Source organism: Denticeps clupeoides, chromosome 8 (assembly GCF_900700375.1).
Source record: "Denticeps clupeoides chromosome 8, fDenClu1.1, whole genome shotgun sequence".
NCBI classification, from domain to species: Eukaryota; Metazoa; Chordata; class Actinopteri; order Clupeiformes; family Denticipitidae; genus Denticeps; species Denticeps clupeoides.
Window position 1 is genome coordinate 7,647,117 of NC_041714.1, and position 19,538 is coordinate 7,666,654.

A 19,538-nucleotide genomic window follows, 5' to 3' on the forward strand; every position below is an offset into this window, starting at 1 on the left:
TGACTGAATTCAACAGTTTTGACAGGAGCTCATAAAAATCACATGTCTTAAAATTTTATTTCATAACCCAGACTACAATACAAAAAGTGTACCAGCCATAAATTACACAAGGAATCTTAATACCTGTTTTGCCATGAATGATGACAAACTGTCAGGTGACAATAATCATCGACTCCCTCCTCATGATCCTGGGATGAAGAGGCAAAACCATTATGAGCTGGGGAAAAAACCTACATGCTCATATCTCATTTGCTAAGGCAAAACAAAATAAAGTAGAACCACATAAGTCTATGGGTGATTTATTGCAATGATAATCATAGTCATATTATATATTCTTTTGTCACAACGGGACACATGGCATGAAAAAAGAAGCCATGATTTACAGGGCAAGGGATTTACTCAGCAAACAAGAAACATTGACACACATCACAGGACATAATATAATGACCAGTCAAGGACAGGGTGGAAACAGGATACATATGTACTCAAACATAAGGTGAACACAATCGGGTAATCAGGTAAACTCCAGCCCAGAATACGGCACCCAAGCACCCTCCAGAGTCAGGACCGTGACATCTTTTTAAAGTGAATATTTCTAAAACATACAGCAGTGTTAATAGCAATGGAATAGAGTTCTTAAATACAATCAGATCGTGTTCTATTGGCTTCTGTTTTGTGCCATACTTCCAGCCAGCTTGTATAACAGTAGAATTTCAGACTGACAACACCCTGAAGGAAAGCAGGCTTGTGCCTGGAAAGGTTGGTTGCTCCTGGAAGAGCACCTCGGGGTCTTGCTGCATCCCAGTGCCCTGGTATAGTGATGGGGATACTGTGCTCTAAATATGTGCTGCACTTCGGATGAGTTGTTAAACCAGGGTCCTGATTTCCGGAGACTGTAGAAAGGTTCCTATAAAAGTTCAGGGCAAGTTGCATGTGCACCTATTACAACATGAAAATGTGGCAAGTTTTCAGGACATTGGGTGAAGAGAGGGGACACCTATGGTCAATTGAATGGCCACCAGTCCACCTAGTGCACATACCCCTAAACAGCAGTTTCTACCTTGTTGCTATCTTAATCTTCAACTCCTAATTCAACCCAACTTCTATTTCATGTGTAATAAGGTTTGCTTACTTAAGTAAATTGTTTTTATTTTTGTATTATATTGGTATTTATGCCATGCAGACCCGGCACCCGGAATTGTAGTCTTGATCTTGTAGATGCAAGGCCACTCTGAATACATCAACTGTAAGAATTTCTCTCATTATTTCAGTGAAATGAAGCTTCTTCCCCAAAAGGAGCAATGACAATAATTGCGTATGACAGTACACCTGGGCCAGCTGCTCAAATATAATTTGTGGGAAAAATTCATAAAACTTGTCTCCAAAAAGTGGTTCAAATAGGCATACAAACATGGATGAGCAGACACAATCATAATCAGACAGATGTCTCATCAATATTAATAGTAAAAATAATAATGTGAGATGGCCAAATAATCTGTCCAACACAGCAATCAGCTGCACTCTGGGAAATTTTCAATCCACATACAGCCCATGATACATCTCATTAATTTGTGACCAAGCCCTGCTTCCAAAACTGCTGATTCGCTGACAAGTGCCAGTGTAACCTCTTCAACTTTAACAAAGCCAAATTTAACAAGTGCAGGCTACGTATTAATTAAGCAGATCCATATTATCATCTGCGGGTGCATACGAAGGATCTAATTGAAAAACATGGAGCAGCTCTTGTAAAAAAAAGAAGACAACAGAGACGAAATACAACAATGAGAGGAATACGTAAACGGTTATTTAATTATCTTGTTCAAGGTACACAGAATTACTAAAGCATTTACCCACAGAGTGAAAGAGGAATATATGCAGAAAAGAATGAAAATTATCAGGGCTGAGCAAAGATGGCTTTAAGAGCAGCATGTCAATCACTTTAGGAAATTTGACAGACTGTGTCACGGTCTTGCCAACAATAATGAGTTTAGGCCTCATTCATGAAACATCCAATCAGGATGATTCAGTACAGCAACTGCTGATCTGGACAAACACAGACTGACAAATGCAGCAGTTTATTTCATCTGAGCCTCTTTGGAAAGTTGGGCTGTGGGACCCAAACCCACATGACTCTGTGTCTGTGGCAGGGTGATAAGACAAGCTCCCAGAAAGCACTGCCACAACAAAAAGACGGGCTCTATGAGGGGCTTGAAAATGTCACAGGCTAAGTAAAGCATGGAAGTGATGCCTCTTTGGTAAGTCCCCCTGTAAAGAGGTCAGGCCATTAGCCTTAATTTTTATCTAGAAAGAACTGAAAAGGGTGAGACAAATGAAATATATATCGGAGCAAAGACAGGAGAGCAAGATGGAATATTACAGCAAATCCAAACCAGACATTTAAGATATTAAGCACTTCTCATAATTAAGAACCGCATTGTTCACTCTACAGTCCCTGATAAAAGTCTTGTCGCTTATCTATTTTGTAGAAACACCTGCTGATTAACCTGACTTTTAATTAATCAATTGGTGTTAGAAATAGATCATATGAAAAGCTAAAACCCAATTAAAGCATTGAAACGAATTAGTTTCACTGAAAAAAGATCATTTAATCAAGACAGAAAGGTCAAATTTTGGCAAGACAAACGTTTTGTCGCCTATAAAGATATTGAACAAATTTACTGCAAATAAAAAAATATGTCAGCAAATTAAGTAGTTGTGCTGTAAGATCCAAATGTAATATCTTGTATGACTTCCATGAGCTTGGAGGACTGCATCCATGCGGTTTGGCAAGGATTTATACAATTTATTGATGAAGTCATCAGGAATAGCAAAGAAAGCAGTCTTGCATGCCTCCCAGAGTTCACCAATATGCTTTGGATTTTGTCTTCCATGCTTCCTCTTTCATCCTACCCCACACATGCTCAATGATGTTCATGTCTGGTGACTGGGCTGGCCAATCTTGGACCATCTTGATCTTCTTCGCCTTGAGGAACTTTGATGGAGATGGAAGTATGTGATGGGGCACCATCCTGCTGCAGAATTTGGCCTCTTTTATGGTTGGGAATATAAAAGGTAGCTAAGATTTCTTGGTATTTCAGACTATTGATGTTGCCTTCCACCCTGCAGATCTCTCGCACAACCCCATACTGGATGTAACCCCAGACCATGATTTGTACACAAGTGACAAGACTTTTGTCAGGGACTGTAGTCAACCTAACACAACATACTAGATTGGTATAGCATATACCATTCCAGGTTCACATAGATCCTATGACGTTCAGCTCCCCTGGATGCCACAGGGGGTACAGACGCACCAGCGGAGGAAGCCCTGATCGTACCCAGCTGACCCTGATTACCATCGTTACATATGATGCCGCAGAGCTGATCTCCAACAAGCGGCCCGAGAGTTAACCCATCTCTCTCTGCATTTTTTTGTTTGTGTATATAATTCCGGAGCATGAGTAGACACAGGAGTGTCCTGGACCGCTGACCTGCAGGAGAAAATAGGACACAGCTGTAGTATATCTAGTTGCAAAAATGACACCATTATTGTACTCTGTGAGGTGCCTGTTTGGCCCCTGTGAGCTCTTCCTGACCTGTTATCACTGACACTCATTTTCATTGATTCATTCAATCAAATGGGCAGGACTCTGTCACCCTGGTAGCCAAACAAATTAAGTATCAGCTTTGACTGTCTGTCCCAAGCTATATGATTTGACAATGGTATCCATTATGAAGGTCTTTGTAGCCCTCTGCCTAAAAAAATGGAGACGTGCTTTTAATGTCTGCTTGTACTGTGCTGATTTTTAGGTAAAGCATACGGGGTAAATATTTCATGATTAATAACCATTATTTTTGATTGCCTAGTCTGTCCAGGTGGTTAACCATAGGCAGCCATGCTCCCCTCGGTGTTACAAAACTAATTATACTTGCAGTATTGTTTGCCATTTATTGTCTTTTTTGTGACTTGCAACTGATGGTTGCTAAAAGGCTCCAGTTTCACTGTGATCGATAAGTGGGATAGAAAAATCACAGACAGACAGAGAGATGTCTAGAACATGGATTTAAACCAGTCTAAAATCAAGTGAATAGTGAAAGCATAGTGAAGCAATGCAGAAGTTGGTTCAACCTGCAGCTGCAGACAAATATATGCTGACTCCAGCCAAAGAACATACTTGCCACACTCTTCATCATGCATTTCAGTGTGCACACACAAAGCCAATAAACCCTTCCAGTGTGGGTGTCCGTAGGTGGGCGAAACCATAAATTACCGGCTGAACCGGTTAATCAGTTGCATTGCTATTGTGATATGGTTGAAATGTACGTAACGACACATATAATGACACAAGTTAGGGTCAGGACACATCATCTTCTGCTCTCAATTCCCAGCCAGCCACATCCATCCCTATTAGCATCCGTCACAGGATTATTTCCCAAGTATTTCTTCACCATTTCAGTGTGGACACGGCAATGGTTATTAAGCGCCATGTGGGAATACTAACCTGTCAGCTTCCAGCCCTCATTGCTCATCCACTGTTATAAAAGCTTGCAAAGGACAATCCATAAAAGTGTCTGAGGGAATACGGATTGAATGGAAAGCATATCAGCTTCAGGCAGAGGAGCTATTTGCGATTTGTGAGAGTGCCTATGCAGGCTGGGAGAATTGAAGAACTGTCTGGCTGATGTTGGAAACTATTTTAGTCTCTGTTTCTCCTCAATTATCACTGTTTCATTGACAAGTGTATACTATAAGGTATAAGTCAGGGTGTCTGGTTCAGAATCTACTGAATAAGTGCAAATTCAACTTCATTACTCATCACAATGTGTTTCTAACAGGTATAAAATATTATATTGCAATATTTGGGATTTTGTGACATAAAAACAACGTGCAAGTAGCTGATTATCATAAAGAAAGTTGTTGATTATCATTGATTATCATATAACATTGGTTGGAATGATTTGTATAAAATTTCCTTTGTATAAATGGAAATGGTTCTGTTCAGAAGAAAACAGCTAGCTTAATTGTTTAAATGAGTAGTATTCTTAACAGATTCTACTCTGGCAAACATTAAACTTTTCCCCAGCGGTCACATTTTTAAAAATACTAGCTGTGCCATCCACAGCACCACTTAAACATTCAGTAATGCTATGAACCCATCCAGGATAAGACATTGTCTCCAGACTCAGTATTGCCATATCTGTCAGTGGATGAAAAATCTTACAGTGGATACTGAATTATCTTAGGGAAAAACTCATCAAAGGCATAAATAAATCAAGAAAACTTTGTATTAATCAGTGGCGGCAATTCTGCATAACCTACAGCAATATGCCTGCATTATGTCATTATCAGTCAAGATTGATGCATGTGGGTGGCCCCAGTGGTCTAGTTGCTTTCGCATTATTTGTTGTACAAATTAACAATAAGAGTGTGAGAAAAAATTACATATCCTAATGATATTCATAGTTCCTCCCCACCACAAGTAAATAGTAATTTTAGAGCTAGTTATTGAATAAAAATATTGACATAAATACTTAATTTGAAATTTGCAAACTGCAGTTGGAGTCTGTATATATTAATGAAGATTAATATATCAATACTGACCTTATTCGGTAAATAGTAGATTCAATAAGGCACAATAATTAGTGATACATCTCTGATATTCTATTTCACAGATGCAAGTTTGTACCTTTGACACACTGACATATTAAAAAGACAGGATCATAATTACACTTTCCTGTGAGGACAGATGGCATTTAAACAGCTGCTAAATGAGGAAATAAATGAGGGATTTCCTGAATTTTTTATTTTATTTTATTCAAATAATTCTGGCAGTTACTATCACAGAAAACACATCAATGACTGAATGATGATGTTCCTGCATGTGATTTTTGTGGCATCGTTGATGTGAACCAGTCAACATGTTAATGGTGTTTATGTGAATGGATTAGAAAAGACGTCTTTCATGGATCAATACGGCTGGATCAACAAATCTTGGCAGACCTTAGAATTGTCACTGTCAATATGACCAGTCAATATTTCCCCTATATTCTCTATTATGAAAAACTGTGAATGCACTAATAATATGACATTTTTGTTGTGCTGTGAAAATGTTCGAGAGATAATTAGTAGACTATGGCGCACACATTGACAATGAAAGAGCTATGCAAACACAACATTGTTAGACTGAAACTCAGAGATTATTGTTTTAACAATAGTGTGCAACCCAGCTATTGTGTTGGTTTCTGAAGGTTCATCAGATGAAAAAGACTAAATAAAACTTCTTTCTGCTCTACTCATTTTCTTCTGTCAAGCTAATTAAGGCAAACTCTGACTTCACTCCAGTTAACAATGTAGCCACAGACACTGTTCCGATTGTGCATTCAGATCTGATTTCAAACAGGACCACCCTCCACTGAACATCAATGGATCTTGTGTGGAGATTGTCAAGAAGTTCCTTTGTGTTCATCTAGAGGAGAACCTCTCCTGGATTCTCAACTACAGCTCAAAAGCCAAGAAAGCCCAGCAGCATCTCTACTTCCTGTAAAGGTGAGGGAAATCCCATCTCCCACCACCCATCCTCACCTTCTATAGTGGGACTATTCAGAGCATTCTGACCAGCTGCATCACTGTCTGGTTTGGGAACTGCACCGCATCGGATCACAAGACCCTAAAGCGGATAGTTAGGACAGCTGAGAAGATCATCTGAGTCTCTCTTTCTTCCATAATGGACATTTACAACACATGCTATATCAGGAAAGCAACCAGCATTGTGAAGAGCTCTACACACCCCGCCCATGCACTCTTTGCACTCCTTTCATCTGGAAAAAAGTACCAAAGCATTCGGGCCCTCACTATCAGACTGTGCAACAGCTTCATCCCACAGGCCATCAGACACCTGAACTCTCCTAAAGATAGTCTACTCTTTCACATTTCTATTACAGCAGCATTTGCAAATCGTTACACTCCGATATATTAATGTCAGTATGTAACTTTGTTTAAATATTACATGTAGCACCAGGTTCTGGAGAAACGTTTCACTATATACTGGCTAACATTTAGCTGAAATGACAATAAAGCTCAACTTTAAAAAGGGGTACAGGAATGAATGTGCCCAATACACACTGGAGATCCATTCACCAGTCCAGGTCTGCATATGATACAATCATGCCTTTGCCAAATAATTGTACATTTGTCAAAGTTGTGAATGGATATTTATTATACCAATATTCAATGACACATATCAATTGTTGTTCTTTTTCATGTGATTAACCCAAAAACAATTCTTTCAAATAACCTAGTGTCATGTTGGCTGGACATGGCGAGGAAGGAGGAACGAAACAGAGATTTAATACATGAATGACACGACTAGCGAACATCACCAGACAATGACCCGACGGTGAACTGACATGAAAAGGATCATTTTATACACTCATACACAGGTGATAACAATAAGGAAACATTACACCTTTTGATCACCTTTGGTGATCTGAAATTCAGATGTTAATTTTAGTAGAGATACAGAGGACAGATTATTGAAACATGCCTTTGGTGCAATGAAGTAACTTTCAAAAGAAGTAAACCAAGACAAAAGCCATTAATGACCATACCACAAGGATGGCAGCAAACTTTAAAAAAGTAATAATAACACAACATGCTCTTCCCATTGTGATCAACTGTAAATCATGCACAATCTCAAATGCAGGCATCAATTAATGTCTTTCAATAAAATAAACATAATAGAAATGAGAGATATTCAGTTCAAGGCAATGAGCTGAAAGGGCCTGCATTAAAACAGTCTCTAAGTCTCTAATCTTACTCCTACTCCACACAGAGGAGTTCCATAGAGGAGTGCTGCCCATGTATAATAAATAATGTCAGCTTAGGAAACTTGCTTCTGCAATTGTTTACTTGTAAATGACGTCCATTATGTAACTACCTATGTGGGTGGTATTCAGTTTGCATTGTCTTTGCTTTTTTATCATTTTAATTGTCCATCCCAATTTTTCTGGACATTTGTGGTTTGGATGGTTGTGTACATAAGTTAAAACATGTATGAGGGTAATACTTGATTATCTACAAGTAAAGCCAAAAATATGTGATACATATTTTTTTATTTGGATTGTTAAATAAAGTGAAAGTGAAGTGATTGTCATTGTGAAACACTGCAGTGTCCTCTGCTTTTAACCATCACCCTTGGTGAGCAGTGGGCAGCCATGACAGGCACCCGGGGAGCAGTGTTTGGGGACGGTGATTGCTCAGTGGCACCTCGGAGGCATCTTGGTGGATCGGGATTCGAACCGGCAACCTTCTGATTTCGGTGCCACTTCCTTAACCACTAGGCCACCACTGCCCTAAAATCAATTAAGTGTTAAGTGCTCCATCGCATTGTGAAACTCTACACTGTTTGTTCTTTTTAATTCTCAACTAATCACATTGAATCAACTTTAAGGGCTTGTGGGATAAGGCATGTAAACAAAGACGTAAGATAAATAGGCAGCTGTCTGCCGGAGTTCCATTCTCACTGCCACAAAATGTATTCATATCCCCCAACGAGACTCTGGCCAGTCAGCACTGTCACAATGCATTTCTCCCAGGCTGACACACTTAAACCATTATTCTTTATCCTCCATCCTGTGCTCCTTGCAGGGAACAACCCATTCAAGCATTAAAGCCATCACTGAAACAATTAAGTTTGAACGTAGTTTAATCACTTCTTGGACCTCAGCTATGTCCAGCTGTCAGACGAAAATGAATCCCATCATCTGAACTGCCTCCTTTCCTTACCGCCACAGTAAAGACAAGTGCGAGTGCACACAGGACGTAATTTCCAGTCTGTCACAAGCAAAAAAAACTAAGGAATCTTAATGATTTGAGATGTTCAATCATAAAATCCAACTTCATTCAGGATTGGTTTGATGCTCACAAAACATTGATTTTCCAATACGGACAGACGTACTAAAAAAAGATATTCAGAGTTAGTCAAATGGTTTGATAAATATGAAAACAAAGTGAGGCCTTTAACCCAGCATTAAAAATCTGTGACAAATCTGTGAAAAATTAAGAACGAAAAAGACCATAGAACTCCCTCCAGTGAAGTGATTGTCATTGTGAAACACTGCAGCACAGCACACGGTGACACAACGAAATGTGTCCTCTATATTTAACCATCACCCTTGGTGAGCAGTGGGCAGCCATGACAGGCACCTGGGGAGCAGTGTGTGGGGATGGTGCTTTGCTCAGTGGCACCTGTAACTGCTGAAGCTGTAGCGATATAAATAAAAAATTACAAGTTCCTAATCAAGCTATTTCGTTTAGATATTTATTATTATTGTTGTTGTTGGTATTACTGTGTTGGTCCACCTGTAAATTTACACCCCTCTACCCTCCATGTGTGAAAATGAAATGACTTTGTGCAGCAGTAAAGTCTCCTTACTGCAGTAATCTGTCTACTTAACAGATTGTCAATGTTTAGCCGGCATAATGAACTAAAAACGCATTTTCACCTCTGCTTCAGAAAGATATTTGAGTATTTATTTGAGTTTGTTTTAACAGAACTACATGGATCCCCCAGAATTCTGTGCCCTTCCATCTTCACAAGGTACACAAGTCTCTGTACAAGCCTCTTGAATCACATTAAATGTCAGCCTTCCTTCATCCTAATATAATTGAAAGCCACTCTGTCTGAGTAATGATTGTGCCGCTGTCATGTCAGACATCTTTTCAATCAATCAAACTGGACCTGCTCGCTCTCTGTTCAGAGACCCATAATTTGGACTATATGAAAGATCAAGGCAAGGAATATGGTGACATTGTGACATTTAATCGATGTCCTGAGATATGAACTCTCTGTCAGAAAGTTCTGTAATCAATTTAATGAGGTCTGGTGCTGAAACAGGATTTCCCCCCATATCTCTTCCTGTAAATAAGATTGAAGTGTTTCAAGATTCAACTGATGTTTCTTGTCAGGCATACACACACACAGCAGGTTTGAAAGAGCATTTCTCTGGGACAATAGTACAACACTTAACAGTGCAAAACAAGTGAAAATACGATGACAAGACTAACTAGTGCAAGACCTGCTGTGCAGTGGATCAAACAGCGCACTGGGAGCACAGTCAACACCACAACTCCAGACTGGAACACAAAGCCAGACCTAGAGCACCCAACAAAGTCAGGCCACGACAATTATAGAATAAAACTGAAGACTATATAACACAAATGAAGTTGTGTAATTATCCAATCAATAGCAAAGCAAAGGCAAGCAAAGTTGAACATTTGAGGCTATCCAAATCAGGGAGCTTTTGATGTGATTGCAGTATTTCAAACTTCATGTCTTCTCTCCACCATGTTAAGTTAGACAACATAGAACAGTCCTTAAGGTTTATACTGAATACTTGATCATTCACTCATGTTAATGAGCATCTCATCAAGTGGCTTATGAAGATGACAATGGTGAACAAGCAGTCATGAAGGTATAAAGAGGCAACTCTGAAAAAAACAGATTCATCAAACATACTTCACTTTCTCCTGATACAACAAACACTAAATATGTTTCTTGCATTGGATTCTACAAGACAGCCTACATCACCATAATCACCATAACCGCCACAGAGTAGTGTATACTGAGAGGATGGTAGGTATGAATCTAAAGTGACAGTACAGTGAGTTGGAGGATGATGTTGAGTTTTCAGACTTCTGGTGTGTATAAGGACACTGAGATATTGACACGCCTGTATAATAGCTGTATAATAATGATATTGTAAATGAATAAGTGAATAAGCTGAAAATGTTTTTTGAGTGAGATCTTGAGGCAGGTAGGGGGTTGGGCAGCGCCTTGTACATGATGAGCAGGAAGACTGGTTTCAGTTCAGTACAACTTTATCTTCTTCCCTCTGTTGCACGTAGCATTTCAAAAATCATTTGTCACAACAGGGTGCTTTCCTAATTCACATTATGGCTTTTTGATGGCAGCAATGTGTCCATGCCATCTGATAAAGCTGATTCTAAACTGAACTCATTACGCCGTAGTGATATTGATGAATAGATATGCTCACCATGACTCACGGCTCCTACTGGAGATCTGGCAAGAAAAATACACACAGATTCACTTGATGCCTCTGGACTGCTATGCTGAAATATACATTTGTTCAAATAGTGAAAATATATAAAATGACTAGGGCTAAATATTGACAAATATTGTGATTACAATTTGATTCACATTTTTTTTCTAAGTGTATTAAAAACTGTATATTGAAATATGAACAGTACTATACTGCCTATAACTACCATACCATGAGTTGCCAGTGTGCGTCCTTGCTTGTGTGTCTTTGACATGGTACACATTTGATTGGTGAACTGTCTATCACACAGGGACATCAGCGTGATTAACTCATGTTTCTGCCTACTGTGGAGTTCCACCGGGTACTGACAGGCTCCACAGTGGCTGCAGCAAAACGCTATTGCTCTGCCTGTGGGGGGGCGGCGCATGTGCCCTTGTGCCTGGCAGGCTGCTAGGAACCACCACGAAAAGGACAGAATTTTATTTTACTGTCTGAACTTACTCTGTTGCATGCAGTAGAAAGCCAAGAATATATCAGAATATAGCACTATTGTATCTGGGTGAAATTTTGGTGACCACATCCATCTAATTAGCCATCCATCAAATTTAAAGTATTTTAAATTTGCAATTGGATTATTTAAATTTAAAAAATCGAGGTATTTAGTTTATTGTGAGAAAATCAACACTAGCAGTGGAATATACTGTTATGCAAGGGGGCAGCTTGACTAAGGCTCCAAATTTGTTAGGGCCAGCTCTGAATGATATAATAAGATAACCTTGTTTAATTGTTAAATGGGTTTGACTAAAAGGTTTGGGTTGACTTCTACTAGGTGCTTGTACTATATTGACTGTGTTAAATAGACAATAAAAGAAATTAAAATTAATATAGTCAATAAAAAAAAATTTATTGACTAAAATTAGACAAGTCATGGATAATTCTGACTAAAACAGGACTAAAATGCTCAGTGTTGACTTGAAAAAATATTTAGTCTTGACTAGACTAAAATGAGTCTGCACGTGACTAAGACCATAACTAAACATAAGAACATAACTAAAATGACGGCTTGATGGAAAGACTAGACTAAACTTTAAAAAGGTTGCCAAAACAACTATTGTGGGGCAACCATGAAAGGTGCCCGCAGAGCAGTCAGTGAAATGGTACTTTGCTCAGTGGCACCTTGGTGGGTCGGGATTCGAACCGGCAACCGATTCCTTATCCGCTAGGCCAACCACTGTCCCACGAGGTACATTACATAGTTAGAGACACATGTAGTGCCACTTCTTCTACTGCGACGATACTTCTAACCTGTACAATGTTAACAAGATCAATTATAAGCCAACACCTGAGTAAAGCCAGGTCAGTAAGTTTGAATTTGCATCTGCTCCAGGACAGTATTGCCAATGGAGTGCTAGCATGTTCTTTCTTTCATATGCATGTTCATTATATTGTGGCGCTTGAAGGGATAATATGTACTATTCACTTCAGTTGCTGAACTTGTTGAGCTGAGGAGAGTCTCCTCAGTGAAGACTGACAAGGTACGGATGCTGCTCCCTCTGCCATGTTTTCGTGGGAGGCAGCTGTCCACTTAACAAACGGTAGAAATGAAAAGGAGGAATGAAAACCCAGAAAAAACACGACGAGATGGACAATGTGTCTGTGTGTTCTTATTAATGGATCTTTTTTATGTTTTGAAACGTTTCATGACATTTTTTATGTTACGCAACAGCTACGGCAAGATGTTCACAGAGTGGAAGGCCTGACAGCAAAACAATCTCTTACTGCAGACATTTGCTTTCCCAGTGACAGTAACGTTTTTATTTATGTGGAGTAAGCGCAAGAGTTGGTAAGGCACATTTAAAAACAGATCAGTATGTGCATGCAGATGAACGGCCCTCAAGGCACACAATGTTCTACTCGTGTTTTAACACTTTTGTAGATGCATGTCCAACAGACTGATTCTACCATTATACACGACTACATCAGGCACATAAAAGTGTTTAACCTGATTAGACAAGACAAGATGCAAAGTGATTTGCTGTTACAACAGTCTGACAATGAGTCACTAAAGTGAAGGTTGAGGAGATCAGACAAGACAAGACAATTTTCCTTCAAAGCTTCACGCATCTTGGATAACACATATTATGCCAACGAACAAATAAAAAATATTACTTTAAAGGTAATTCAATTTGATAACTTACATTTTAACCACAAGATGGTTTTAATGGTTTTCATTTCATGTCACAAAAAGCATGTACACCTAAACCATTAGACAAAAACGTACAAAAGAAAGATCAATAAAAAGGGTAGCACATATCTAGGTCACCCTGAGCTCCTAACCTTTGAAAGCACAATGATGTTCTCAAGCAACAGGCAACGTGTATTATTTCATGTGTGGCGCAACAAGATCTTTTTTTGGCTCTATCTTTTAGAAACAAGTAGTACAAAAGATGCATTGTCTGCTTTTTCTGCGCAGGTATAGAAGTGCTGGCTGGAGCTGGACATGAGCCTGTGACATGTCTGTGTCTGTGAACTGTGCTGACAGCTCAATCATCTGCTTTATTCTGGGGCTCAAGAATGACCCATTTGCCATGTAATTACTAAAAGGTAGCAGAGTCCACTTACTTACTTAACAAACCAAAAAAAATGCAGACATTACAAAAGCATATTAAAGTGAAGTGATTGTCACATGTGATACACAGCAGCTCAGCACATGGTGCACACAGTGAAATTTGTCCTCTGCATTTAACCCATCACCCTGAGTGAGCAGTGGGCAGCCATGACAGGCGCCCGGGGAGCAGTGTGGGGGGACGGTGTTTTGCTCAGTGGCACCTCAGTGGCACCTTGGCGGATCGGGATTCGAACCGGCAACCTTCTGATTACGGGGCCGCTTCCTTAACCGCTAGGCCACCACTATCCCAAAAATGCTGTTTTACATCATCATTTGTACATCAAAAACTTTATACACAAGTATCTCACAATCTCAAGCATTATAGAGAATACAACCAAAAACATGTATTTAGAGTTAGAGTTAACAGCTCATCTGCCTGATGCTTGTGGAAAGAGGGCTTTCTGAAGCTGTCAGGAAAACTGCACACTTGCGTAATAGCCATATGCACTACAGTAATTAACAGGTACTGTGTAAAATGTTTATTGCCTTGAACGCAGTTCATGTAGTAATTCTATGTGCATCTAAAATAATGTCGGAGCCATTTGTAAGAAGTTACAAACTACCTCTATTCCAAATCATGCACTGCATTAAAAAAACATGAGCATGAGGACCTCGGTGCAATCTTTAACAATGCACCCTTTAGGGGGACCTGAGAGTCTGTTGCCGCATCTTGCAGGTCCCCAGATGTTTTTCAGAGCACTCCTCACTCACACACCACATTAAATTCACCCTTCAGGTGGAAATCTAAATTTGACCTCTAATTTGTTCAGTAATGTCAAGTTCAGTGGGGCAGTGGTGGTCTGGTGGGTGAGGAAGCAGATCCGTAATCAGAAGGTTGCTGGTTCAAATCTCAAGCCAGTAAGGTGCCACTGAGGTGCCACTGAGCAAAGCACCGTCCCCACACACTGCTCCCCGGGCGCCTGTCATGGCTGCCCACTGCTCACTAAGGGTGATGGTTAAAAGCAGAGGACAAATTTCGTTGTGTCACCGTGTGCTGTGTTTCACTATCACTTCACTTTTTTCCATCACTTGGTGTTACTAAACAGTATTTATTACACTGTAAGGAAAAGAGATTTGTCTTAATAAAAAAAAAGCCTGATCCCATTTTTTGCTAAATCACCTGTTTGTGCAGCCGAGGAAGGAATACAGCTAATTAGGGATAATGTGTTTGTGATTTAAGTGGATAAGGGCATAAAAAGTGCATCCATTGTCTTGTGGTCCTTTCATTTCTTTTCTCTGGATTTCTCCCTATTAGTGGAAATGGTTAATCTGGTGCCCTGTGCAGGACTGCATGAAATTGTTGATTAGGTCATGTAAAATAAAGCGCCTCCATTCTGGTATTTCACTTCATTGTGGTAATGAACTTTAGCACAGCAGGCGAAGATCCCAAACCGTTCTAATGTCAGTGGTGCTGTGTGCTTGTATTGCAAAGCCCAGCTAAATCCAGACCAGACATTTGGTTTATGGGTATTTATTATAGGGAAAGATTCCAGGTAGCTACCCAGTATCATATAATACTACATTGTATATGTTTTATAGAAAATATTTGCTCTGTGAAATATTTTATGTCATAATAGGCAAGTGTCTCACAAGTCTTGATGAGTAAGCTTTCATACATATTCAGTCATAGCACTCTGGAGACCAGAGCAGACAATTATGCTCAATGGGAGCTCATAAGATATTTCATTTATGAAACAGGTATTAAATGATGAGATCATTTGTAAATATTGATTCCAATATAAGGCCATGCAACATTCTTCAATTGAAAAACACATGATGATGAATGAATCGGTAGAGACTAATTCCTACAGAAGGAATGAGGCCGTCTTTAGCGCCTCCTTTTCAAGAGAGACTGAATGATTGGACCAGGAGAGATTTGTCTAGCCGGAGGGAAACCTGTCCCTTGAACAGTTTGACATGGATTCTTCGACCCCTTGACACATTTTTTATCATAATGGCTAACCCTCTAAAATCCATCAAGGATTCAAAAGAGATTAGCGTATTCTTTCAAAGTCGAGGTTAAAGGTTCACACTTCAGCAACAGCTAGTAATTTTTACATTTTACATGTTATGTTAACGTAGAATGTACTTAAATGGAATTACAAATTGTAAATGTACATTGCATTGTTTCCCAGTTCAGTCATAATTTATAGAATCTTTCCAGCTTTATTAATCAACAGACCAAAAGGTAGTTGGTACGTAATCACCAAACACCATGTTACACCATTAAAAAGTCACAGAACACAGAGCCAACATATATAAAAATCTTTTAAGAAAACATTATATTCAAAACATCCAAAAAAATGTCACTGCCTGGTCTAGCACAAGGCACCAGTAAATATTGGAGCACATGAAGAAAAACCACTGTGGCCCAGATTTCTTTTAAACACATTAGACCATTAACAAATATATAGAATATGAATATGTAATAAAAGGCTATTTTATTCAAGAGAAAGTGCCTCCACTCCAGCCCTCAATGCTTAGTACAGATATATATCTCTACTAAACCTATTCACAACCCATGGTGAGGTTAAATCGAAATAAAACATCAGGTAAGTACAGGTAATGGAAATGCCTTAACATGGTCAAACTCCCACATGCAGCTCTCATGCTAACTGATGTGAGTCATCCTCAGCAGCGGTGGAGGAAAATGTCACCTACATGCCCACCTGTCTATCACCAACAGCATCCAACAGATGTGCACACACACACACACAATCCACCAGAAGCTTACATAACGAGAACTCTTCCCAGGAAGGTGCCAGGGTCAGGTCACAGTCATTACACCTGAACAGAACTGTGACTGTCAGCTTTAAACAATGTGTTCTATACCTATTCTATACCTATTCTGTTCTATTATACCCCAATACTGAAATATAATAATAATATAATAGTATTAATAATGCTAATAATAATAGTAGTGTTATCATAATTAGTTGTAGCAGTAATTGTACTATGGGCAGGATGTTACAAAAAAGATCTTTTGCAAGTTTGTTACCACCTACACTGCATTTTGGCAACAGAGGTCAGTCCTGGTCCATATCAGTCGGCCATATCCAGAGTGGATAGATATGTAATTATGAGTCACACGTTACATCCCCCACAAGTCCCAAACACACACACACACACACACACACACACAAATCCTTCTAATACTAGATGATGTTTGTGAGCAAAAGAGGTGATAAATACAACGACGAAAAACATCTTCATTACTGTAGCCACAGAAGATGCACAGTTGGAGCTGTGGGAAAGATTTGTATTTGGTAGTTTGTGCAAATGGACCTATGGAATCATACTGTTGCAACTGAGGCTGTCAAACTAAGGACACAGAGTTCTAGTTCACCGGTCCAGGCTATAACTGCTCGGAATTTTTAGGACGAGTGACTATGTCGATCACACCAAAACATTTCTCCAGTTCAAGCTGATAATCCCCCTTCTCTCATCCACTTTGACCAAAGTTCTAAACAAAAGCAGCAAACAACAGACTTGACGATGACATAAAATGTTGAATACTATAGGGGAAAGCCAAGAATGGAAGTCTGTATACCCTCCGTCACTTTTTCATTTTATACCTCACCCATACTTGGAACTAACCTACACGTTATTGGTCATTACAGCAATGCTGCATTCATTTAAGTTTAATATAAATAACACAAACTTTGTATTTTTCCTCTAGATAAATTAATTGTTGGCAAACTTAAACCCTTGCTTGTATTACATGTATTACACAGATTACCCCTAATGCTTTTCACATTTTGAATTAGAGGGGAATTGGGAAATAATATGTAATTCAAGTGGACGTTTAAAGAAAGATGATCTCTTTAGTGTGAAAATGTGATCCTGCTGAGTGAAGGCTGCTTAAGCACTAAAGCGGAAGAGACATTCTTTTTTTTAATGTCTTTTTGTCTCCATCAAAAAATGGAGAGGATATTCCTTGCAACCATGGTTACTAAAACCACCAGGATGCAACATGCCTCAGGAAACAGGGACACGACTTCTGTAAACATGAATGCGGCAACAGGGCCACGAATGCTGATCTCGCAAGACCGCTATTGCCAAAAATATCAAAGTGTACACTGATGTCAGCCACTGGATTATAAAACATCTTTTCGATATTAAAGGTCAAACAAAATGCAAATATCCCGATAACTCAAAATTCAAAAACTGACAAGGACAATGTCCAGTTTCATGTCCATAGTTTTTACAGTAAACTGTCTTTATTGTACATTTCCAAAATGAGTGGTGATGAAATGGATTTACCCTCTTAAACGCAACTTTGTCTTTATAGACGCTGTAGATCCATAATACATGAAATATAACATTGTAAAGGCATCCGATGGGTGAGATCAAACCGAGGCCCAAGTAGAGAATTAACCAGCCGGCAACTTTCAGCAACCCTGTTCCCATGTGGGATTAGCTGAATCTGAAATTGGCCCTGAACACGTCCCCAGGCAGCACAAGATGGTGGCATTTAACAAAAAAAAAAAAAAAAGCACTGCCATGTTCAACTACATAAAAAAAAACGTGTAGCCACACAAGTACAGCGGGACACTAGACGGTTCTTCCAAACGGACCTGCAGATACACGAAGGGAACTTTTTTGGACGTTCTCTGCAAACAAAGCGGTTTAGCAAAATGACTGGCCATTTTCCCACAAATACCAATAATTCCAAAATTCTTAGAAGTATAAATATTCCCTGGATCAAACAGCAGACTGACAGACCTGAGAAGAATGTTTAAAATTCAATATAACATAGAGAATAAACTTGACTTTTAATTTTTTCTTTACACTCTTGCACGAAGCATGTTAATGAACCGCTGAGATGTTTCTTCATGCACAGACGTGCAGGAGACAGTCTGGCATCTTCATCGTCAGGTGCAAGTTTCAAACGAACTCGTATAAAAAAAAGAGCCAGGTCAGCAAAAAAATGAATCGAGCAGACACACACACACACACACACACACACACACACACACACACACACGAACTAAATAAGAATAAAAGATGCAGCTGAAAGCATGCGTGCTACTCGGATCAAGGTCCGTCAGAGGACGCGTCATTTGGCGTGAAATGTGTATTTCTGCTGCATCTTTTAGTGCGTGGACGGCAGTAAAAACCCTACTTACCTGTCAGCTGGTCGTAGGAACCGTCCAGCTCCCTCGAATCGGACAAGCTTTGCTCCCGCTTTTTTGTCTTCATTTCTGAGCTTTATCGATTCTAAAGCAAAAAAAAAAACAACGAAATTGACCAAACAGTGTGGCTGGCGGAGATGGGCGATATTAGTGCGTTTGACAAAAGTAAAAATGACCAAATCTGGGTTTCCAACCGCGCGCTCGCGCTCCGACGCTTCTCACCAACCGGCGTCTCGTTAAATAAAAGCTTCATAAAGATTTACAACAACAAAAAAAACAGAAGGATGAAGGAGCAGCCGAGACCCCGCTTGGATGTCGGAACGCCGCCGGCGTGGAGTCCTCTCCTCCGCGGCGTGGAATCCTCGCGGGCTGCGCGCGGTGCGCAGGTGTCAGGTGCGCGCGCGCGCGCGCGCTCCCTCCTCGCGCCGGGTGACGAGTTTGACGCGCGCGTCCGCCGCCCTGGTCCGCGCGCGGCTTGGCGGGTCGCGAGTTGGACGAGAGGAGGGAGGCGACGCAGGAAAGGCACTCGGGGACGTGATAGGCTACTAGCTGAGTCCGAAAAGGGCTTCTGTCACCATGCATGTTCCTGTTTGAAGGGGTGGTAGTGGCCTAGCGGGTAAGACCCAGGTTCAAGTCCCACTTACTACCATCGTGTCCCTGAGCAAGACACTTAA

General features: G+C 39.9%; 1 protein-coding gene across 2 annotated transcripts in view; it reads right to left on the minus strand.

The window, feature by feature from the left end:
* The window catches only part of LOC114795404 (Kv channel-interacting protein 2), a 107,958-nt gene extending 88,621 nt beyond the window's left edge, over positions 1 to 19,337 (minus strand). For both annotated transcript variants that reach the window (XM_028988622.1, XM_028988627.1), the window contains exons 1-2: positions 19,041 to 19,337; positions 18,859 to 18,949 (exon numbers count right to left, since the gene is read on the minus strand). In XM_028988622.1, coding sequence (XP_028844455.1) covers positions 18,859 to 18,931 — 73 coding nt within the window. In that variant the 5' untranslated portion in view covers positions 18,932 to 18,949; positions 19,041 to 19,337. The remainder of the gene's footprint in view (positions 1 to 18,858; positions 18,950 to 19,040) is intronic.
* Between the last annotated feature and the right edge of the window lie 201 nt (positions 19,338 to 19,538).